The sequence below is a fragment of the Lottia gigantea genome (assembly GCF_000327385.1).
Source record: "Lottia gigantea unplaced genomic scaffold LOTGIsca_230, whole genome shotgun sequence".
NCBI classification, from domain to species: Eukaryota; Metazoa; Mollusca; class Gastropoda; family Lottiidae; genus Lottia; species Lottia gigantea.
In genome coordinates, this window is record NW_008708646.1 from 16583 (window position 1) to 42744 (window position 26162).

Genomic DNA, 26162 nt, shown 5'->3' on the forward strand with positions numbered 1-26162 from the left:
TCAGCCTTCTATCGTGTCCACAACGCATTTCCAAGAACAACTCATTTATCCTCTTTTGATCTGTCTGATTTTAAATAGGGTTCATCCTTGGGTTATAACAAAGTCTCCCACCAAATTTGCCAAAATCCGTCCATAAACTAACTCTTTATCGCAACGATTGTGGACAGATGGACGGACGGACGATACGGGACGGGACAAACAAACATTAATGTGTGGGCGTATAAGTACGATTAATATATGTTACATGTTAATTGTATTCCAAACAGACAGACAGGGGCGACGACTGATCAGTAAATGGTACATCATAATTGTATTCCAAATTTTGCTCTATTTTATTAGCAAATTAAAAAAATAAAAAAAACCCCAAAAATCATGATGCAAAAGCGTGATGATTGAGAGATTTGAACCATTATGAAAATTATATCTGAAATTGAGATTTTTCAGACGATAAAGTTTAATTGTTTTGCTAATCAGTTTACTATCAGTTTATTATGAGGAGTTTCATATCAATAGCTCAAATATATTAGGCCAATTAATACTAAACTATACAGAAAATTGCGGCATATGCATGTTAGCAATATAGGTTAGGTGTCAAATATCCCTACAGTTGTTATAATACAAGTTAATATAATTGCTATTGATGTAATCTGGTACGGCATGCTCCCTGAGGTTGGTTGGATGGTGGATTCAACCAAAATTTCACGAGATCTTCTTTTTTCATCTGCAGATCTGAGAAAAGAAAACGAATATACGACAAAATATAATGTTATTTGAATAAGACCCATTTTCCCGTTTAGCTCAAGTTGGATTTTCTCGGGCTTTTAATATGTTGTCTGTGATAACTATCCTAAACCATTTTGAAAAATTCAGCTTTATATCATTTTTCCCTTTTTTGCTGTTATTTGTTGTAATGCTCCGACTAAACAGTTACAGCTCGATTTCAACTCTTAGTTTCACTATAGAAAAACGGCATTTATTAAAACCAAAAATAGAAGCTTAACTACGCCCCATTCAGCATTAGATCAATATTCTGACATGCAAATACAAACGCAAGAATGTTAACAACGACTGGAAGAGACAAACTTGGTATGGTCTATTTTTATAGAAATAGAGATATTAAAACAGGACCTAAAAAAAAATGTTTTCACTCAATGCGATTTTCAGACAAGTGAAGTAGAAATTCTTCTCATGACTACATTTCGGGACAGGTTCGGAACGTTTGTTACGATATTCATGGAGATCTAGTGTAAATTCTTACAGTTAAGGTATCGCCACTGCCTCATCTAGTGTTCATTTAGGGCTTTCCATGCATAGTAAGAATATAAAAAACGGCACGGAGTGTATGCTTGTACTTACTACCGATGTCACTCTTTATGATCAGTATACACACATTTTTATATGTTTTTATTCAATGTGTCCTGCGAAGTACTTACAATGTAACAAACTTTAAATTTCCTTCTACTCGGATGCCTTCTCTTGATACCGGTTTCCAATCCTTACCGTCTTTCGACATCATAATTTTTAGTCCAGGAATTTCACAGTTGGCATACATAGTCTGGCCATCTTTCCTTTTTTGATGTTTTGAAAAAAAGAGAAATAAATCAGTCGCTGAATGATCACTAGAAAGTACAATGAACAATGTCTGAAGTCAATCCATTAACAAATAATAAAACCCAAGACCCCTATGAATTTTTAATAACAATTAATGCACAAACAATCTACGAATTGACATAACACCAGGATCTGGTCATTTTATATGCCATAAAAACTTACTTGATACCAGGTGGTGGAACTCTGTACGAGATGTTCATTTTATCTAACGATTTTAGTTCAGCATAGCCAAGATTATTTGCAAATCTCTCCCAATCAGCATCTCTTGCCTTGTTTCTTCTTTGCTTATCATCAATGTTTTCCCATTCTGCTTTATGCCATGCTCTCTCTGCTAGTGCTAACAACCTAGGGAATATCATGTAATCTAACTGATCTGGTTGACGCACAGTCTCACTCCAAAGGTTACCTTGGATTCCTAGAAAAAGAGCAATGTTTATAGATATAAAAAAAACAAAATTATGCTTTATTAAGTACTAGAAATATTCACCAGGACCACTCGCATGCAAATGTTGAAAATCATGTTATGATCTGCTGTAAGAACACAAAAAATAAAATATAAAAAAAACTTGATAATGTCTATATAGTGTTGATATATTTGAATTATTAAAGTATTTGACAAGGTTTGCCAATTGATAGAGAACTTGCCTATTAAATTTTCAGGTTTCTCTAAATCGGGACATTTCTTTCCATCGTCACCACAGAATTCGGACTTTGAGATTGGTTCCCCAGACACTTGAAGTTCAGCATTTGCATACAAATTATTCGGCATAAATCCGAAAACCTTCTTGGTGTCTGTATATCTGGCAGCCCAGTAGTGACCCCGTTCTAATGGGTCAGGTTCATATGGATGGTCAAAATAATAATGAGTTGCTGGGGCCATTACCACCTGGAACAAAACATTTGCCGCGCCATTATGTTTTAATATATATTTACATTGCGAAATGGTTCCTCATTTTGGTCTACCACTAACTAACTGATCAAATGAGTTGGTGGTGTTTCAAAAATCAAAAGTCTTTAGATTCAATGTATAGAAAAAAAGAAATTTGGGTGAGCTTTACATGCATACCTTGTATCCTTTATTAGCCAATATATGGGCTCTAGGGGCAGCTCCCCACTCCCAAACATTAGACCAAGCATATCCATAAACTTTTCTATTGACAAGTTTGTTCAAATCAAAAGGAGTATTTCCAGATTTCTTCAAACCATCTTCCCAACCAGCGAGGTCTAACCCTTCAGCATTGGTCAAGTTTGATATTCTCCTTGTAAATAATTCCTTAAGAGCATCTACAGATTTTGATTCTTCGTGTTTCTTACAGGCTGTTGAATTTAACCACGATCCCTCGGCAACTTCGTCCCCCCCAAAATGAAAGGTTTTTAGGGGGTTGATGGCTTTGTGGAGTAATTTTAACTGAAAGGGAAACGGCAACACATTTTAATGTGATCTTAATAACCTTTCTTCCAAAATATATATATTCTACCCCTTGCAATATTCCGTTGGCAACTATTATCAATATTGAAATACAGAATGAAATACAACCAATGTATTGCTTATATGATGTTTTTGATTTCGGTTTCGTTTCGCGTTAGTACTTTTTTTTTTAAATACTCTTTAGGACATAGGACCACCTACCTGCTGGACTACGTGCTGAACGAACGTATAAGTTGACTCAATACACGGGTTAATCGAGTTATCGTTGAAGAGTTGGATAGATGTATAATCAGATGTGTCTTCTGGATCATTCAAAGAGTATTTATTAGAATTGACCATGTCTCCAATATCTTTCAACTTCTTGGATCGAGCAACCATGGATTTGATAGCTGAATGGGCATGCCCTGGCATGTCTACTTCTGGTATGATCTCTATATGGCGATCTGCAGCATACTGCAAAATTTCTTTGTAGTCTTCGACAGTGTAATATCCTGAACCTGAAGTCGATGGATCTGGCCCCGAGCCCAGTTGTGGTATAATGCAGGTTTGCTCAGACAGATCATCACAACGCTTCGAACCTATCTGAAAACATGATAAAATTCAGTAGAACGCGTTTTCAAGATCAAGGGCAAAAACTCATATAGCATATTTTGCGATTTTTTTATTTTCAATAATGTTCTTCCTTATGTGAGTAAATAAGTTTCGTCAAAATCTGTCAAGAGTTGTGCCTTGTAGACTGTTTATGAGCTGAATATTGGCCAAATGTTTCATTAACAACTCCTTTAATAAGTTAATTTAAAATCCTTTCTGTCATTAGTGAGTTTAAGTATAGTCCAGGTAAGCACCTATCATGTTAATCCTTTCAATAGCGGTGATTAGAATTCAACCTAGTTCAATATATCCACTTTGTTAGTTTGAATTATTTGACAGACGAGTATAGTCTTAATTTTGTGAAGACAATTTAAATCCATACTGCACGTGGGCGTATAAAATCAAAGGAATCCATAAAGAATTGTTGCCTGTATAGTCAGCACGAGTTGCACAATATAGCTAATAGAGTGAAAACTCTCAGTGGGACACAATATTTCAGGGAAAAATTATCAGATCATCACGAAAATCGATAGGGATCAATTTCATAATGACATTGACCCACACAAAAAAGCAAAAGAATCTGTAAAGAATTGTTGTCCGTAGAGTGAGCACGAGTTACACTATATAGCTAATAGAGTGAAGTCAAACACGATATTTCGGTGTAAAACTATCAGATCATCACGAAAATCGTTAGGGATCATTCTCATAATGACATTGACCAACATAATATAAATCAAAAGAATCCATAAAGAACTCTTGTCTGTAGAGTAAGCACAAGTTGCACAATATAGTTAATAGAGCGAAAACGCTATGTCGTATTGACCTACAAATAAAAATCAAAAGAATCTGTAAAGAATTGTAGCCCGTAGACTGGGCATGAGCCAAATGTGAACGGACTGACGTACCACCAGAGTTATTACAATGTACACCCAAAATATATTTCTGGGCGTATTAAAAAGGTCAAATAACTCATAAAGAATATAATTCATTTTGTTTTTGGTTTTTAATAGGGTTAATTCTTGGTTGATATTAAACAATTTCAACAACTTTTATCAAAATTCTTCCAGAATTGCGCCATCTAGGGTTTTTGCAAGCTAAATATTGAACATATTTCAAGAGCAAGGGCAATACCTCATATAATATTTTTCTGATTTTCAATAGGGTTCATGATAGGTATTATTATGCTGATAATTAACAATTTCAGCACATTTTGTCAAATCCGTCAAGAATGTTCACGAGTTAAGATTTAAAATTGAACGAGTTTTCTAGAAGAATTTCAATATGGTTCATCCTTAGGTGATAATAAACACTTACACCAAGTTTCGTCAAAAACAAAATTTTGCGAATTGTGGACTAACGACATGGGTGACGCCAATATACGCTCCACATTTTAAGGCAATATTAGTTACTTCGATTATGTAAAATATGCCACATAATTCTAATTCTTATTAGGGTAATTATGAGAATGTTGGAATAGTGAACATGTAATAGATGGTACACCTATTCATCGACATATTATTGTACTCAATATACTAAATGAACATTATTCGCGATATATCTCCACAATAAAACATTACCAATAATACAATATTATCTTAAACAACATTGTAGTGGTAAGTCAAATTAATACACGGAAAGATTGTTATGAGACTCAAAGAGTAGAATTTGTCACCTTCGTAAGTTCTTCTAAACCTGGGATTTCCAAACGCCAGCCTTCGTCGTCGGTTAGATGAAAATGTAATTTATTTAATTTAACCATAGCCATAGCGTCTAAGATCTTCATTATAGACGTATTGCTGTGGAAATTCCTTCCCACATCTATATGCATTCCACGGTACTCGAATCTTGGTGCGTCTTTCACTATGGTTTTATATATAACACCACCTGCAGACCTTTTGATAATTCCTAATAAACTTTGGACTCCATAAAACATACCAGCATTACCCAATGATCTAATTTGTATACTTTGACTTCCTGGTTCTATATTCAGAGAATAGGCTTCTACAGATATGTTGATTGATTCGTCACTTTGTTCAACTTCCGGGTCACCAATTGCAAGACTGATGAATCTTTTTGAAGGCTCGGTCTGCTTTATATCTAACCTGTGCAAACCCAAATCATGCAACTTTTCTGTGAAAAAAAAAGGTTCAATCAGACAATCTGATAATCTAAAAGTGCATTTGCATATCAATTACTTGTAATAACAAGTGGTTGCCTAACAAGATACGCCCACTTTCCTGATACATTTTCAGTATAACAGTGGCAGTCACCTATCTGTGTCAAATCATACCAAAAATCTAATGTGTGCAAGATATTGTTGATTTAAACAAAGACGTATTATTTAATGAGAATCTGGCATTAACTTTCACCTCTAACGCCAACAAATTTGATGAGTTTTTTCTAAGTCATGGGCAATAACTCAAATTCCGTTGATCGAAAAATTGTCAAATTTAATCTTGACTAAGATCTCATCATTATAAATATATATATACCAAATTTTTTTAAAATCGGATGAAAACTGTACTCTCTATTGTGTTCACAAACAAATTTTGACACATTTTTCATAAATCAAGGGCAATAACTCAAAAACCGTCCATCGAAATATAACAAACTTCAGACATGACCAAGATCTCATCATTATAAATATTCACACCAAATTTCATTTAAATTGGATGAAAACTGTAGTCTCTATTGTGTTCACAAACAAATTTTGACGCATTAATCATAAATCAAGGGCAATAACTCAAAAACCATTCATCAAAAAATTGTGAATATCGAACTTGTCCAAGATCTCATCAATATAAATGATCACACCAAATTTCATTCGAATCAGATGAAAATTGTAGTCTCTATTGCGTTCACAAGCCAATTTCGATTCGTTAAGGCTAAGTCAAGGGCAATAACTAGAAAACATTTAATCGAAAAATCGTGAATATCGAACTTGTCCAAGATCTCATCAATATAAATGATCACACCAAATTTCATTCAAATCAGGTGAAAACTGTAGTCTCTATCGCGTTCAAAAGCCAATTTTGACGCGTTTTTGCAAAGTCAACGGCAATAACTCAAAACCCGTTCATCCAAAAATCGTGAATATTGAACTTGTCCAAGATCTCATCAATATAAATAATCACACCAAATTTCATTCGAATCAGATGAAAACTGTGGTCTCTATCGCGTTCACAAGCCAATTGTGGACGGACGGCTTGACATGGGTGACGACAATATACGCACAAAATCATCACCAGAAAGAGAACGTCCACAAAACGAATCTACATAATCGGGAACATCACATGCATAGCTACATAGGACCATGCTTGTTATTTAATAAATAAAGTGGCAAAACAGGTGAGTTCGCAATCGTGCAGTGACCAGTTTAGAAGGTATCTTAATTGGAATTTCTATTTGTTTATTTATGGGTCATTCATAGTGTAAGGAATGTGATTCCTTCAGTCTTTTTTTCAAATTTGACTTTAATAACAACTTGTATGTCGTGTTGATTTTCACTGATTTGACAAAGTAACCTCATTGTGAGTTGTGGTGTAGCCTACATTACACAATGGGCTAGATTTTGTCGTCTTTGTGTAAGAGATTATAAGCCTATTGATGGTTGCCATTGATAATTACTGCTGGTATTATGTTTAACAATTAGAAGCTAGCTTTGTCTTCGGTGAATTTCGTAACGTCCTTTACAGTTAAATGTTTCATAGCCCAATGTGACAACAATTGGTAATATGATTGCAAACAATTGTCCTAAAATCTAACGTAAAAGTAGTTATTCTCTGAAGATTAGCTTACAATGCAAGGTAATATACGTACACTCGCAGCTTTAATTTTGATTAAGAACATTTGGCATGCACAGTAACAATCACCAGGATGAAATATTCAACCTTCTGTCATACACTGCTTTTGAACTGTTTGGGGCGATACTAAATAATATAACGAAGTTTTGTCAAAATCCGACAAGAATCGTGCCTTTGAGTGTTTACAGGCTAAAATTTGAAAGAGTTTTCAAGGACAGAGTCCATAACTCCTGTAAAACGGTTTTGGTTTTTCAATAGGGTTCATCCATTGGTGATAATAAACAATTTCACCAATCTTCGTCAAAATCTGTCTAAATTGTTTACGAGCTAAAAGCCTTCAAGAAAAAAGGCAAATAACTCATACCAAATATTTTTGCTTTTCATTCGGATTCATCAATGGTTGATAACAAACACTTACGCCATGTGTCGTCAAAATCTGTCAGGAATTGTGCCTTCTTCATTGTTTCAGAGCTAAAAATTGACGCGTTGAACAAGGGCAATAAAACATACTAATTATTAGATTTTTCTGATTTTCAATAGGCTTCTTCCATAGGTGATTACAAACAATCACACAAAGTTTCGTCAAGAATTGTGCCTTCTAGAGTGTTTATTAGCAATTGTGGACGGATGGAGAGATGGACATGGGTGACGACAATATACCCCCTCCCCAATTTCCAATATGGACAGAATAACATTTAAATCAAAATTATAGGAAGCACTTGATGACCCCAAATTTTCTCAGTCAAAATATAACAAAATTTCAAACTAATAACTCCCATAGATAACGATAAAGACATAACTGACAACTTTCAAACTTACTTCCACATAATCTCACATAATCCCACAGCAATAGTCGAGTCTTATTTTATCAAAATACATTAAGATAGAGTCACAATTCAACATGTTTATCATCCATGCATAACGCTGTAAACAAAATGACGGATTCTAAAACTAAACAAACATACTTCGAAATGCAGATATAACACAAACGCAAGCTTGTAAATCAACCAATTGACCTGAAAATGTGTGTTATTGTTCATTCGATGTCAGTAGATTCCGATAATATTACTTGTTGATTTTGTAAATCGAAGATAAACATTACAAAACAATGTTATTTAGTGCACACTCGGTTCAACCTCCATCACCCTTCATGTCTGTTTCACATGTAAAAATACGCAATTCTCAGAAAATACAATTTCTATAATTCTTTTTATATAATATGATGTATGAAACCAAAGCATAAGAATCTGTCGATACAAATAAATAAACGACGAACTATATTCCCGGCGTATGCGTATCTTTAAAGTGATAGGTCTATTCCTGCGCTAAAAGTTATGAAATTTTAAAATATACACGTAATCTAGAAGTTGCCTACGTGTACGTTAAAGTTAGGTGCACAATTTGGTACATTTGCCTTCCGAAAAAATATTTGTCAATTTGATTATCAATATATACAAATAAAGGTTGATTTCCGAAAATAGCACACTATTATCCGTAAAAAACATCACGTGACCATTATATCATGGTTGCTATCCAAAAACATAAGTGTCAAAGTAGTACAAATGTAATTTTTTTTATGCCATCTACTTGGATGCTTTGTTGAAACGATTTAGGAAGGATATCTATAACTTTGTTAAAGTTTTTAAATGCTATATAAAAATTCTATTAATGTATGGATAGACATTTGTGTATTGGTTTTAGTCCGATGATTCTTGCCAAATAAGTTGAATAAAATACAGATCTAGGCTACAATCACTGTCCATACACGGGGTTAGTTTAGAAAATAAATTTAGTCTCCCGCGACTGAATAACAAACCATTTGCATCTTCTTTGATAAAACTCACAGATTCCGTGTTAATCTAGTAGTAAAACAGAGCCCCAAAATAGAGTCTGTTGAGTCTGGGTGGGCCTAGAATGGCTAGATCCAAAATCCAGTTCACGTAGGCCTACAAATCATAACTCAACATGTAACATGATTTTGATATCAAACAGGCTATACAGGTAGAGTGTAACGTTTTCGTCACCCCTTGTAGTAATGTTAGATAGTACGGGTATACATGTAGCCTAGGTTATGAAGAGGCAATGACCCAATGCAGGTATAGGCCACCATACAATTTGAGTCTATTTTCTGTAAGGTATTGTGTTAAATTGGATTTTTTTTGCAGATTCCAAGTCTGGGCTATTGTCCCTTACTTATATAAGGTTTGATTCTTGGATAATCAAGGTTTTCTTGTTTTATTGGAGTTAGTAAAATACCCAAATTTTGACACATAATTGATAAGTACATTTTTCTAAACTTTTTTTAAACTTTTTTTTATCTTTTTCAGTGATTATTGAGCTTGTGACACGTCCTTATACCTCTTGTATCTTGTTTGCATGTCTAGGGAACTTTTTAGAATGTGTCTTGGGTTTGCCAAACAAGGTTTACCTTACCCTTAAACATTTTGTGCTATAGAAATATATTAAAGAAGCACATACCTGCTAAAAATTCAGCCTCTTTGGTATATTTGTAATCAGGTACAATAACCCAGTCTGCATCAGGTAATGGAATACTTTTGTCTTTTGAAGCTGTATACTTAAGCGGTGATGGAATAATTGTTTCTGGTACTTTACCAAAATCTTTCACATAAGCATTGATTGAAAAACGGTTATTTGGCGTGAATGGGTCGAATCTGTCAGTTAAATCATCTGTTTTATATCTAGAAAAGACAGTAATAACCCATCGAGACATTTTGTGATAAACTTATCGATTTCTGGCGACTGGTTTTCGAAAGTATCTTACGAGTAAGACACGTCTTACGATGGTCTTACGACATATCATAGTCGTAAGATAGGTTTTCGAAAGTGTCCTAAGTTACGATAAATCATAAATTTCATCGTAATCTTAAGATACCTCTCGACCTGTCTTAAGATGGTCTTATGATTATCATACGAGCTTCGATATCACGCGAATAAAAGAATATGGCTGCTGTTTACATGCACATTCGACAGCAAGCTGAAAACGTACGCCGAATAACCCACTAGACTACATGGATGATGAACAAATAGTATGTAGATATAGACTTTCACGCCCAATGATACTAGATTTATGTAGAATGTTCCAAACAGCCCTAGCAAGGCCAACAGCAAGATCTCGTGCCATTCCAGTTTCGTTCCAGATCATGGTTGCACTCAGATTTTATGCCACTGGAAGCTTTCAGATGGTCAATGCTGATGTCAATAACAAGATCTAGACCAAGTGTATCAAAAATAACACGTGATGTAACTGCATGTTTAAAGAGGGTTTGTAATGACTATATAAAGATGCCAACTGGCCAGGCTGGACTTCGCAACATCATGAGAGGTTTTCATGAAAAACATACTACACATAGTATACATACGCATAAAAGCTCCAACAGAGGATGAACATCTTTATGTAAATAGAAAAAGCTGCCATTCTATTAATGTTCAAGCAGTTTGCGATTCAAATATGAAGTTTTCTTTTTAGCACTGTTTGTTACTACATTGCTGTGTCGGCTGAAAAGTAAGGACTAATTTTTCTCCACTTCGTCTATCAAAATTTGAATATCTTTTTTAAGTAATAACTATAAATTTTATTTCCTATAATTTTTTTAATAGTAAATGTTATCACTTATGACAGTTATAAGAGCATCTGAGGTATGACTATCGTAAGACAGCTTTGATTTACATTCTATGACATGTCGTATGATAGTCATAAGATAGTCTTAAATTTGTCTGAAGATATATCTTATGACGTTTCTTACGATACTTTCGAAAACCAGGCCCCTGATTTTCATTTCCCGTTAAAAGGCAACTTTCCAGTATTATGGTGAAAGTTTAGTGCAACTTGAAAAAGTTTCATCATGAAAAATAATCTATCAAGTCCATTACAAAAATGTTTTACAGCAATGAAATCCTCAGATTAGCAATCCATCAACTTTTTGAGTAGTTTTCATTCCGATTAAGCTACAGGTCAAAGGGTGCGAATACAACAGACTCGTTATAAAGTGTCAGGCGCGGTGTACCGATCCTATCCGGACGCAGCTATTTGATCAGGATCGTGCAAAAAGGCGGTGCGGTTTATGAAATACTCCCGAACACGAATTGCTGTCGGGACCTTGGTAGGGGCTTCAAACCTCGTCTATTTCCACCTTAAAGGGGTAGTATTTTCATTATCAACGTCCTAAATTATACCTGAAAATATTTGTTAAATATGCTATTATACCTATGTACATGTATCTACCTGATCAAACTGAATTAGTTTTAAAAAGGTTAATTGAAAACGGAGAGTACCAAACGTTAAATAAGCAGTTTGACCTGTTTTGTTGTTTGGCTTTATAATAGCTAATTGTTTTAGTTGAAACCTTTAGAATACAATAAGACGTTTTTCTTTAACTTAAATCCGTACAGTAGTTTTTACATTCGTCGGTCGCTATTTTCTTTTGTTCTTTTTGCGTTCCTATTTGTAGTGTTGTTGTGTATGTTGAGCAACTATGACGGGCAGGGTATTCTTACTCTTCTAGACACCTGATACATTTCATAATGAAATACTCACTTTTGATTCCTCATGTGAAATTTTCAGTTACTACTACCAATGCTTAGTTATTTTTTAAAATATTTTTGGCGTTAAAAATTTACGGCTAGAGTTTTTTAAATTAAAACTTCCGGATACGTTTAGGGACTCATTACTCTAATTTTTGGTGTACAATTTTCACAAGTTTGAGCACAAAAATCTACAAAAAGGCGAATGTGCCTATATGCATAAACGGCTGCTTTGTATTCAGGGAACTTTCAGTCGGCTTTCAGCTTTCTGGAACTAACAAAAAAATAATGCCAAAAACCGAGAGTTTTATAACATGGTAATTAAAGATTGGCATTATAAACAGAGAATGCTATATGATAGATACACAATAGTGAAGAAGTACAATCACTTAAAATCTTATAGTTAAGAACTTTCATGTAATATTAAAAGATCAAACAAAATAGATACAGACCGTTTCCATTGTTCAACTCTTTTAAAATCTTTAACCCAGTCCAATTTTTCCCCGGCAGTACTCTGAAGAACCTTACTGACCATACCATCTGCAGTTACATAAATGTTAGGCATGGCATCAGTCTTTGCCACTGACCAATGACCAATTTTGCATTGAAATCCTCTTACTTCTCCATGTTTTAATTCACCAAACTTTCGTGTCGGCGTCAGTTTAAACAAACCACCATTTACGTGTTGAATGATGACGTCATATCCTGGTAATTCATAAGGAACATGTCCTCTTAGATGCTGGGGTTCAACCATTTCCATACTGTAGAAATATATTTCCCAATTACCAAGCGGGATGGGTTTATACCCAACATTTTTCAATGTGTATTCAGCTAGGAAAGTATCGGCATTATTATCAAAGTTACTAATAACTTCATATTCAATGGACAAATTTTCTGCTATCTGATCAATCACTGATTGGTCAACTACAGGAAGTGGTTCCACTTAAAAAGAAAATATATATATCGTAGATGAGGGTACAAGCGTAAACGTTAAACATCAACGCTTTGCTTAATTCAAAATAGCGTTTTCTTCACATAACGTGCACGTTTAGTCGTACGAATTTCTGACAAACGGGATACAGATATTTTAGCTGGTTTTTTGATATTTGATTTAACGAGTCAAATCTTGCAAAGTTTTGGAAAAGTAAACGGTAATTTGTCGAAAATTGTGAGGCTGTAGCCAACTTAATACACGTATCTAAACAATACACATACACTTGGCTTTCCTATGGTCTGATTGAAATTGTTCCTATACATACAAAACAATTTTGAACTTTTGTCTGATTTAGAATAAAAAGTTATAGAGATGCAAACCTGGATGTAGGTTGATTATTCGACTTTCTCGTTTTCCATCTTGGTTACTGAAAAATATACAGTAAGTTAATATTAGCAATTTTTAACACTTCACATGACGATTTCCGTTATTATTCGTTTAAAAATTAAAATGCAGAATAGAAACAGTAAGCACAGTCCTATATTGCCACACATCTTCATTAAGTGCGAAAGTAACATAATAATGTTTTAAAATATTTCAAGGGATTACAAAGAGGTTCCGATAACAATGTCCTATTTCATTATGTGGTTTCTATTTACACAAAACTATTTTCAAATACTGTAAAATAAGATTAAACACCTTAAAATATCTGTAAAATTATGTAGTTGATATTCGTTTTCTGTATTCGTGATGATACCTTTCAAAGCTATAGCGTTTAAAAGTAATACAAGTTGATTCATTTTAATTCTTATACTCGAAAAATAATATGTATGTCATAGCATACTGTGTTTAAACTGATAAGGTCACTCTTTGAAACAATGTAGATACGGTTTCTTGAGAACTTAGCCATAATTTCAATTACACTTTATTTATTGTAAATGTCAAAAATACGCTATTAAGTCACACTAAGTCACTTAAAGTACATTCCAATCTAACATAACGTAAGCCACACATAACTTCCAATGCACTACATTTTAAACACATTTGATAATCATCATGTTAATATATCTTCAAGCGTAACGGAAATTGTTGTGGTGTAATATTAATTAAAAAAATCCGTACAAGCAAGATATCTTCCAAAGTATGGCAAAACCGATAGTAAAGATAGCTTGCGATGCAAGTTAACATACGCCCACTGGCAGCTGTCAGAAAACAGCCTTTAGTGACTAAAGTACGAATTTTCTCATATTGAAGAAATTATTTATGCTGAATAATTCCACAAAATTTTTTAAAATCAATATCAATAACCCAAATACAACAAACAATTAAATCACACAGCTCTAATCAAGGGCAAAAAACAACTTTTGACGCGTGTTTACAAAGTCAAGGGCATTAACTCAAAAAATGTTCATCAAAAATATATCTTATTAGAACTTGTCCGAGATCTTATCAATTCCAATGATCACACCAAGTTTCATCAGAATCGGTTGAAAACTGTAGCGTCAATCCTGCTCACAAACTATTTTTAACAAATTTCAACACGTTTTAACAAAGTCAAGGGCAATAACTCAAAAACCGTTCATCAAAAATGCGTCAAGTTAGAACTTGTCCGAGATCTTATCAATTCCAATGATCACACCAAGTTTCATCAGAATCGGATGAAAACTGTAGCTTCAATCCTGCTCACGAACAATTTTTAACATATTTCAAGGCGTTCTAAGTCAAGGGCAATATCTCAAAAACCGTTCATCGAACTTGACCGAGATCTTATCATTCTAAAGCATCACACCAAGTTTGATCAAAATCAGATGAAAACTGTAGTCTCTATAGTGCCCACAAGAAATGTTGACGGACGGACGGACGGACAGGGGCGACGACAATATACGACCACATATTCACGTGGGCGTATAAAAACTGAATAGTAGTGACATCCTCCAAAGAGAAGTACCAATAATTTTCTTTCATGAAAATCACACATTCACAAATAAGGATTCATTCACTCATTGTTGTCGAAACCTTTCTTCAAAGCATCCATTTTATGCAAACTAAAACACATTAATTAATTTTCACGGATGAGATCTCTTACATCTTCATTTCTTGTCAACCAAATACAGAAAAAATTGATAATTAACCATTATGAGGCCAGTGTCGAGGGCCTTGTCTAGCATTAACTCACTACGAATCGTGTTGACTTGAATATTTTACTTCAGTCAACTCTAATCCAAGGTGTCCTCTCATTATTTGAACATCAGTCAAACACTGATCCTTAAGCTAACTTTGACAATAAATTACGTCAAGCAACCTATTTAAAACCTGAATATGAAATATTTTATAATTTTATTACGACCTACATAAATGCTACTTCATTTAGTATGTCCTTTAAGCAAAAACGTTTTATTAAACATATAAGTTGTGTTGGTAGCAAAAGTTCTAACCTTGTTTTAAGTAAAACTGAATTGTTACTTTTCAAGACCGTATTCTCGTCGGCTACCGACCATGTTACACCATTATCTACACTATATTGTACCATTTGACCATTGTATTCTGTATTGGTGATTAATTTCATATTTTTGACCCTAAAATATTTGTTTCGCATATAACTTATTCAAATTCAAGATTGGACTTCGTCATATTAAAACACGCATGGACAATATGCATGGAGGTACTCAATACACAGACGTATTTCACAAGAGCAATTCTTATAAAGTGTTTGTATAGTGTCGAATATCAGGCTAACAATTTGATAGTATAGCGAAGTTTACGTACGTTCCACCTGGAGGTGAAATCCTATATTTAATTCCAAGTCTTTCTAATCGAAACAAATATCTCAATCCTACAGACTTTGAAAATCTTGCCCAATCCATATCAATCTGTACATCTCTCTCAGTTTTGTCCATAATTGTCTCCCAGTCAGCCTTATGCCATGCCCTCTCTCCAATAGCAAGAATTCGTGGAAATATCATATACTGCAATTCCTCTGGTGTCCTTACAGTCTCACTCCATAAATGACCTTGCATACCTAAAATAAAGTTCTGTTAAACATAAATTGTATATCTACATGTCAATAACAGAAAATTGACTGAACATTAATGATTTTATCATTTTGACAAAATATTTTTCTCGTACGAATCTACGTAGAGACTTAAAATTTCATTAAAAAATCAAACTTAAAGTCACATATTTGACTTACAGTTTGCGCAAAAAATGAAGATGTCTTTCAATGACACATTACATGTTATAAAAATAGTTCGAAAATCATCGGTAATCAGAAACACTCGCTTAAAACAATTTAATGAAAATAAACATAACTAGATTTTTTCTGTGATTGTTCTGCGGATTACACAAGTCCATGATCCATTAAAGGCGTCAAACGTTGTCAAAAGTAATTGTAACCAATCGAATACATTATACAAGTCGCTGTTCAACAATGAGAATACAAGACCTCATCACGTGTAGTCAGAAAAAGGACTATGATTTACAGAATCTTTTAGTAAATATTAATTTCGTCCTTACGTGCATTGTTATCAAACTGCATGTGAAACGATCAATTTCGTTTCTTTTTTGTTTTCTGAAAGTTTTCTACCACAGCACCGTTCTAATGACGTTGTCTTTCTTGAAAACCGAGGGGCTCTTTTCTAGTTCGGTTCGCTTTCAAACAATTCATTGTGTGATCAGGAAACGGGTTCTTACATGGTACGCTTTGATTATTTGAAATAAAATTACTTAAATGTGAATGTGTTAAAAGAAAAACTTGTCAGGTTACAATTGAATGGAAAAATATCGGAAAATAATAAAGAGACGAAATTGAATATGTGAAATGTCTGAATTTATAATAAAATACAATGCAAATGAGATGAGTAATAAGAATGTTTATGAACAGAACCTTTCCCCTTACCAATAATATTTTCAGGCTTCGTTAAAGTTGGACATGTCTCTTCATCTTTACAGAATGTCTTTTGATCAAGAGGGTCACCGAATCTTGTAAAATCAATATTCTGGTACACATCGTCAGGCATAAAACTAAACGTTTTCTTTGTGTCTGTGAATCTAGGAGCCCAGTAATATCCTCTTTCCTCAGGGTCGGGCTCATATGGGTGGTCAAAATAAAGATGAGTTGCTTGACACATTATGACCTGCATAATGAAAAATAAATAAATGTGTAACATATAAAGATAAGAAGAGGTATATTGGATATTGTTTGCACTTCCGGCTACAGGGTTTTTAATACCAGCCCTATTTTTTCTAGAAAAAAACTACCACAACTAGCTAGTCTAATTCATATCATTAGTTTTGTACATTACAACATTTATATGGATGTATAGGTATATCTGTGATATGAACATTAATATAATTCAATTTACTTTGTATCCAGCATTAGCTAAGTTGTAGGCATGTGCAGCACCTCCCCATTCCCAAATATTATTCCAAATATAGGCATACGAATCCTTCGATGTTGGATCACTTATATTAAATGGTTTACCAGCTTTCATCATACCGTCTTCCCATGCCGCCATATTTAATCCTCGTTTACCTTAAAAATAATCTAATGATTGTTACATTATTCCTCAGTTTTCGAGGATTTGAACAATATGGGGCCTCGTAAAGGCTACATGTAATAATTCATATAATAACACGGACAAATCCTTTCTTGTTATTTTTATAGACATGATATCTTGCCTTAAACTTTTTGTGGGCGTATTTAATAATTATTCCAACTTTGGATTGTACAAAATGTAAGTTCACATAATATATAAATGTAAGTAGTTAAAACCTTCATGCATAATAAAAACTTCTATTTCCATGTTTAATCTTCTCTGTCAACTTGAAACTTTAACGATTTTGTTACAAATGAATAATATAATAACATACAAACAAAATCATGACAAGATCTGTGATAAAAGATCCTTTTTTACTCTATATGCACTTCTAGAAATATGTACTATAATATATATTCAAATAGTTTGTAAGCTATTAAAGTATAATACCTGTTAAATCTGCAACTTGCTTGAAGAATATTTCCTTGATGTCGTCGGAGACAACAGGTTTACCTGTGCTCAGTTCTTGACATTTTGAGGAATTTACCCAGGCACCCTTTCCAACTTCATCACCCCCAAAATGATACATTTTCAATGGTTGAATATCTTTGTGCAACTTTATAAGTTCATCTATCACGTGACCTAAAAACTTGTAGGTAGAGTTTATACAAGGGCTAACTGCATTATCATCAAAGAATTGGACAGACCAGTATTTTGATTTATCAGTTGGGTCATGAAGAAGATATTCCTCTGCATCTGCATTTCGGTCTGATTTAACTAAATTGTTATATCTTTTTTCCATGGCCTTAATCGCTGCACGAGCATGTCCTGGCATATCGAATTCTGGAATAACTTGTATGTGTCTTGTAGATGCGTAGCGAAGGATTTCTTGATAATCAGCTACAGAGTAGTATCCTGAACCGGAATTGGGAGTGTAAGGACCGGACCCCAGCTGTGGTAAAAGACATTCGTTCGTATCATAGCATCTTTTTGCTCCAATCTTACAAAAACAAAAAAATGAAAATTTAACAGGAAATAATTGCCAACTGTTATGTATGTTAATAAAAGCATCTCAAAAATGTATACAGATTTACTTTAGGTCGATGAATATTTTAATATATGCCGAATCGCTTATGTTTTGTCCAGAGATTTATCAGACACACACATAATTGCATGTTCTGTTGAACTACACATGAGCTACAACTGCTTTAAACCTGATTGATTCGCAAGACCTAGAGCTTTTTCCTTGGAAGGAAACCTTCGTTCAAACAGAGACTTTATATACCTTTCTGAGCCACTAATCGACATTCCTCAAAACCATGATTCAATTATGCTGCTTAAGTGCAAAGAGATTCCAATAAAAACTAATTTACCTCTGTTAGTTCCGGTAAACCTGGAATTTCAAGTCGCCAACCCTCATCATCAGACAGATGAAAGTGGAGTTTGTTCAGTTTCACCATCGCCATAGCATCCAGTAATTTTAATATAGAAGATTTGGAGTGAAAATTACGTCCGACATCAATATGCATGCCTCGATATTGAAATCTTGGTTGGTCAACTATTGTAAGGGTTGATATTACACCTCCCATAGAGTACAATGAAAGAAAAGACTGAATACCATTAAAAACCCCAGTTTTTGTTTTTCCAGTGATTTCAATTTCTTTTGTTGCTGCATTCACTTCCAATTTATATGCTTCCCCATTCTCAAGATTTTCATTCGTGTTGGGATGTACAACGCCTCCGACTATGAGCCTTATCACCTTTTCCGTCGGCTGTGCATTAGTTAAGTTTATGCCAGCCTCATCTGAAACAACAATGAAATTAAAGAGAATAAAAGTTAAAAATTGTCGCATATATACATGTGTAAGTTATATTATTCATACAGAAAACGAAATATTGCATTTACAAATACAATATTCTTTTCACAGGGCTCTCATAATCATGAACTGCATATGAAGATCTTGTAGTAGACATTGAGAAATGTACGGCAATAAAATTTTTTGAAATAAAAATTCGTAACATCTCAATTCAACCATCAAGTCTCCGACCATTGTATCACGAATATGGCTTTTGACATGGTGTATGATGAATGGGGCTTGGTTAGGACACCATGGTCTCCGATGATCTTAAGAACCTAGGTCACATATTACCGTACTATACTGCATTAGGAGAAACAAACGTCCACAAACGTGATTGTTCTCTTTTCTCCTTCTGTACCTTTTAGATAGGTAGCTTCAGATAACAGGTTTGGTGTGTATTCTATCAACCAAGCACTATCTACAGTTACATCACCACCACCAAGTATTACTCTGATAAAGACTGGTTTGGGAATGATCGATATTTTTGTATCCTTATTGTTGGTTCTATATTCATTAAAGTACCTGCAAGAATACGTTTCTATAAAAGTGACTTTGTATTAATTCTGTCAAAAGCAAACTATGAAACACGAACTAGCCGATAAAATTAATAACTATTATAGCGAGGAATATATGTTAGATACACTTTTCTCAAGTTTAGTTTTGATCAAAGTTGAAATCTTTTGTAGGATTATATTCAATTTTTCTGTATTATGTATTCTAAGGGTCATCCTATATTTATGTAAACATGCCATGTAAACAAGTTTTAAATACATATACCTTCGATATCTTTCTTGGGCTGTAAAGGGGTTTAATTTGTCGGTTGTTGCTCGCTTCCATTGCTTCGGTGTATGCAATTGAGACACGTAATCTAAGCTTTCCACAGCGGTATTATTGATAACTCGAGGATCAAATCCGTAGAATTTTAAATACCAATTAGGGAACGAGTCTGTTCGAGAAATTGTCCAAAATGATAGATGTAACTGTATTTTCCTCTCTGTCCCGGGCATCAAGTCGATGAACTTATCTGTGGGTGAAATTATGTAGTGGGTGCCTTTCGAATGTCGTATTTTTACACCTTGATCTCCCAAATTTGCTTGAGTATCGGGCAAAAAGTCTGGCTCTACCATCATCGGAGTATCGAAGTATAATTCCCAGTTTTTGCCTTCTAATATCTGAAGGCCTGTATTTTTCAAAGTTAGTTGAACTTTATTTTTATCAAAGTATTCCGTGTTAGATTCCACTTTCCAAAGGATTTGAAGATCATCTGATATTTTATCGACATATTGCTGATCAACTGTTACTGAAATACTGACAGGAGCTGAAATTGAAAGTCAAATTATTACATGTTGTACAATTAGTTCAATTGCCAAGTCAATGCTCTACACGATGGGATTGTTATGAGTTAATATGTATGATCTGAACAGCTTTTTGCTTTTATAATTGTGTATGGACCTGCCAAATTATTAAATCAAAGTAACCAAACTGGTCTTTAGACATAAACTAAATATAAACGCCGTAATATTACATTAACAAGAGTAGCGTTAAACCCCTATTGATCTTGAATGGAGAAGATGCGCTTTTAACCGATGATGCCAGCGTATGTGGGCGTGTATTGTTAAATTTTTAAACATTTAGTTATTTAAGATTAATTGGCATATCACTTCAGTCAAAAATGCAAGATGGTAACTTTTACATATAATAAACTAATATAATACATTTCTGCTACATCTATGCGAAGGTAAAGTTTTATTTGTGCTATGGTTAGGTTTTACTATAATTTTATGTTTATTGAAAAGAGTAACGGGCGTTCACCACATCTGAGACAAATTCAATACAGGAAGATGTCATTTTAACGAAAAGGATAAATAATCAAGATAATACACTATTCGGTGAATTGAGGTCAGTATTTGTTCAGTAAAAATTTATACGAGCACTTGTGTTATATATTGGTCACGAGATATAAAGTCATATGAGATCTTAAACTGAGCGTCACTTCTATCTATGTAGTCAATGAATAATCTTGTAAAGCATATGCTAAGCAGTTTATTCAACAGTATATCTGATGTCACAATAACCTGAATGGTTATATAATCAACAAACGTGACAACCTATTTCAAAATTCACCCTTCTATGTATTATTATAGATTTATCCTTATCTAATGAACAAATTACATAACATTTATTTGAAAATGATAGACAACAAATAATTACGGTCTTAAGAAACGAGAGATGACACTCGCAATCCGAAACTTTGAGTACTTCTGTTTGAAGTATCATGGAAGTTTATGGCATTTGAATTTTTTTTTAATAAGCTGACGAAATTTCCTGAGCCTTGACGAGGAAAATATTTAAAGCATTTCTAAATTTGTTATGTGTATCGGTAGCATACACTGATAGCATTTATTTGCATGGTGGTTCAAAGTTTGTCATGACGTCACTAATCGCGAAATAAAGCTTATTTTGTGACGTCATCAAACACTTAGTTTTAGTGAAGCTGCTGCAGGAACCAGGGAACGGTGCAAATTAATGCTACCAGTGTCCCCGATACACATATAATATTTATATATCGCAACAAATTTAGTATATTTTATACGACAAAAACACGAGTGAAAGATTTTTTTTTATTACACAACTATCATATTACGCATATTTACTTTCCTTGAAGGGCCACTATGCAAAATTTTCACTATCAAAAATGTTGTAAATTATACCTGAAATACTTCTAAAGTATGCTATTCATATCTATGTATCAACTTGATCAAACTAAATTTGTTTTAAAAGGGTTAACTAAAAAAGGGAGAGTACTTATTGTTAATTAAGCAGATTGACCAATTTTTATTGTTTAGCTTTACAATGGCTCTATATTATTAGTTGAAATTTTAAGACATATTTCTCTACAATAAGGCGTTTATTAAACTTTAATCCGTACAGTAGTTTTCCAATAGCTCCCGAAACGCAAAACGAACTTAAAACGTTTACAAAAAACTTTCGTAAACTTTTTAAAATAGTTTTGGCGTTAGATGTTTTAAGTTTAAACTTTCAGATACGATAAAAGACACGTATCTAAAGTTTTTGATGTACATAGTTTTGCACATATTGGAGCAAAAAAATTCGACCTACAAAAGACGCAGAATGCCCCTTTAATTGGCCTGTTAATACCAAGGAAGTGATTGTTTCATATTGAGGTCAGCTTGACAGAAGAATCTATACAACGAGTCAAGCAAGCTAGATATCAGACCTTGAAACTTTCATCTTATCATCGAATGTTAAAGAGAATAAAATAAATAAATACACCGGCATAATATGTAAGTTGGATATGATTTCTAAAGAATTTGTCGAAAATAACACTTGCGTACCGATTCAAGTATGTAGAAACAAACCACAAATGTAAAAATGCAACATATGTTATAAAATTGTCCCACTACTACAAGTGTCAACGAGGCTACATAAGTGCCAGGGCCTGTCTTAAAATCATTCATACACCCTCTGTAAATATATATTTAAAAGGTTTCTATGTTTATTAAAATGTTAAGTATAAATTTTAACTTATTTTAAATTATTTCATTTAATACACATTTTATTGTTTTAACAGAATTATGTTTTGAATGTTATTAACGCGAAGTCGTGTCACTTAAGCCAACTTGGCTGGGCAGCAATATGTTTATTTTCATTTAGCATAATATTTAACTGTATCTTGCTGTGTGACAGTAAGGGGTGTAACCTATTTTCGTGGATATAAGGATTCAACACCGAATTTCGTCAAAGTTAAAAAAACGAAATTTTTTTTTATGTCTTAGATGTTTCCTCAGATATTCTACAAAATAATTAAAATTGGTTTATTTCGATTTTCTTTATGAATCCTTCACTTTGACCCATATTTCATGAGTAACCAACTCGGCAACGGCGGCAGAATGCGTCACCTATTTTCGTGTACATTGTTTGATCTATAAATAAGTCTAGAAAAACACGTTGTATGGATACCGGGTGGTATAATTAACTTCTCTTAGTATTTATATTTAATATCAATTCATTATAACTAGTGACAATTCCTTCAAAGAACCACGATTTTAAAAAAAAATAGTGACTGACAAAATAAGATACGTAGCGTGATTTATTGCTAAAAGTCACTGAAACAACATAAGAATATAGTCCACTTCGTGTTCCATAGAAATTTTCTGCTGACACGGAATCCGCTAGTTGATTACGTGACTTCATCCGTTGGACTACATTCTAGCAGACGACACTTGGAATTCCGATTACCGCTTGGGATTATAGGGAAATTCGGCCGATAAAAAATGGTGACGTTTGGTAATAAGTGAAATCCGCCATTTTGTATTTGTCAAAGTATACATTAATACATTTTACCTTGCTTGAAACTACCGAATTCATTCTACTGGCTGATACTGTAGAGAAAACCCATGTTTATCAAAACAAACTAATGCGGAGGTCGAGCAAGGTCGCTCATGTAAATTATTAATCCTTTCCGGAAATCCACGAATAATAGGTTTCCACGAAATTAGGTTACTCGATTGTACTAATATTACTACTACTATGTAAAATGTAATATTAAAAGAGATTCACAAACATTTGTGATATAAACATCCGTCGACAAAGGTTAAAGATATTTTATGGAACACCCTCGGATGAAAGAGCAACCACTTAATGTGATAAACATCCAAATCCTCCAGCTATTATAAGTTGTGTAAAGATTTGGCCGAATTCGTCCAATTTTGAAACAAATTTCAAAACAAACACATACTCGGTCAAGAGAAACAACCCAATGAGTAAGTAGTTTCGTATCGGTTCGTCAGTTTCTTTAATCCAAGAGATAATGTATTTATATTGAGAATATAAAAAAATACAATATTATGAAAAGAACGCCATCCGGCTTCGGCTTATGAGACACCTTAAAATATATATCGTAAAGCCACAATCAATAAGACAAAAAACATAAATATAAAGTTACAGATCACAGATACGTTTCTCTTCTCAACATATGCACCTTAAAAATCGTTGAAGCTAAAAAGGGTAAATTTTTAGCACAATTCATTGAAAACTCTAACTTTTCATCATCCTTTCAAACAAAAAAATTATCACAGATTTCAGAGTTCTAAAAGAAACGAATTGAATTTAACAATGGGATAAAAAATGTTTCTCGTCTTCGACTAACCCGGAGTTGCAATGCATTCTTTTATTTCCTCTGGAGGCGGAATTCTAAGTGAGAGTGGTCCCGCTCTTAGTCGTGATAATATCCACCTCTGTAACAAATCATAAACATTTTTAAAATAAGGGACCGTGTCAATTCCATGTTTAAAAATCCTATAGAACCTAAGCTTGTTGCCATTGGGCCCGTTGCAGAGACAGATTGCCTGTCAATAAGGTGAAGTACTATCCCTTCAACTTTCTAATACGACTGCCGATAAGTCACTATTTTGTATACACAAATTATTTAGAGTGCCATACTGTCGGTCGTTTTGGATGCATCCTTTCGGCACATCACACAAACCATAATTTTGAAATATTTTTCAAGATGATGTCTTTTAACGCTCATGTATTCTTACGGTAGAAAAATTTGCCGACTAAATTGAATATTCTTTATTATGCATTCAAACAGGATTGTGTTAAGAATGGCAATATAATTAAAGCCATTATTTTCAAAAGATAGGACGACAAAATTACACATTCTTGCTTATCTTTAATTAAATTCCTAAACTGAACAATATACCACTATAATGTTTCACTTCATAAAATGAGTATATAAACCAATGACTGTATCTATTTCCCTGATTCCAATGTCAGTAGGTTCTCAGTATGCCCTCCCTTTCAAAGACTCCTTTACAGATGTTAATACAGAATAATATTTGGTATATTTATCAGTTATATGGATAAACGAATTCCAGTTACTACGTCAGTTCATCTAAATGTACTTTAGTGAATTCTGCATCTTGTTCTTCTTGATATGGTATGTAATTTACTATATTCGCAACATCGGCTATAACGTGTTCGAAGCTTACTATTCTTAATTCATTATATCACGTCGCGGAGCCAACACTCGTTGCTTTTGTCACGTTTTGACACAAAACTCATTTCGTTGTTTATTTAAGAATATTACCTAAAATATATGGAGAGTAATCTGGTACAAGGTTTGCTACGATAGCTGAAAGTAAATCATTTTTATTATCTACAAAATAGAAAAGAATAAAGAATGATACAGCTATGTAATGGTTTAAAACAGTGATATTATGTTTTTCGATGGCGAAACAAAATAAATCATTTGAATTCGTATTTTCGACTTTACTGATAGATATGGCGTATTAAAAAAGTCTAACACAATCGTTGAGTGCATCTTGCTCCTCGTGCTTTACTACTATTTTATATTTCATCTTTTAAGTTTAGTAATCACAAATCATGGGTCCGCGTTACAAACTAGGCTTATAATACATCAATGTGCAAATTAAAGATAATATAGATAGACTAGAACTGTGAACAGCTCCGAGCGTGGCAACGAAACCTTATCACATGACTTTTGTCGACGACTTCTCTCATCAAATTTTGTTGACGAGTTGACTTCTGTCGACATGCTGACTGGTGTTCATATTTACTTCAGAATGAAGATATTTCAATCTTCCATTAACATTCATTAAATTGGCTCACAGGGGGGTGGTGGGGGTTTCCCAGTATGCAAGAGAGCATATTATGTTAAATTTTTGGAAAAGGGTCCCCACAAACCTAGATGAGCTACTGACAGTTGAAGGTTTCCACATATTGTTGAAAGAAAGCCTCCAATTTACATAGTCTGCTAATTTAGGTTTATAAGAGATACTCTCCTGTAGAAACACCTGCATATTTTGTAATTTG

The 26162-nt window shown here is 33.7% G+C and overlaps 2 protein-coding genes across 2 annotated transcripts; both read right to left on the reverse strand.

Moving 5' to 3' along the window:
* Nucleotides 1-312: 312 nt before the first annotated feature.
* LOTGIDRAFT_202240 (hypothetical protein) lies at nt 313-12611 on the reverse strand. The gene is made up of 9 exons (XM_009055063.1): nt 12429-12611; nt 9913-10133; nt 5304-5761; nt 3242-3622; nt 2678-3019; nt 2257-2497; nt 1774-2026; nt 1434-1568; nt 313-729 (listed from the first exon to the last, which is right to left on the reverse strand). Exons 1-9 carry the CDS (start codon nt 12539-12541, stop codon nt 585-587), a joined length of 2289 nt encoding a protein of 762 aa, XP_009053311.1. The 5' UTR covers nt 12542-12611; the 3' UTR covers nt 313-584.
* Nucleotides 12612-15642: 3031 nt separating this feature from the next.
* On the reverse strand, nt 15643-25884 carry LOTGIDRAFT_174972 (hypothetical protein; the record flags this gene model as incomplete). Its single annotated transcript, XM_009055064.1, has 9 exons — nt 15643-15929; nt 16806-17043; nt 17272-17441; nt 17959-18397; nt 18819-19249; nt 19663-19826; nt 20082-20622; nt 24475-24562; nt 25816-25884. 9 exons carry the CDS (start codon nt 25882-25884, stop codon nt 15643-15645), a joined length of 2427 nt encoding a protein of 808 aa, XP_009053312.1.
* Nucleotides 25885-26162: the final 278 nt, after the last annotated feature.

Bases quoted from the DNA above. Each gene is read 5' to 3' on its own strand.
- LOTGIDRAFT_202240 (XM_009055063.1), bottom strand. From the start codon at position 12,541: ATGCCTAACATTTATGTAACTGCAGATGGTATGGTCAGTAAGGTTCTT. The intron at 5,762-9,912 runs GTATGTGCTTCT...TTTTTTTCACAG, and splicing joins AGAGGCTGAATTTTTAGCAG to AAAAGTTGCATGATTTGGGT. The intron at 3,020-3,241 runs GTAGGTGGTCCT...TTTCCCTTTCAG, and splicing joins TTCAGCACGTAGTCCAGCAG to TTAAAATTACTCCACAAAGC.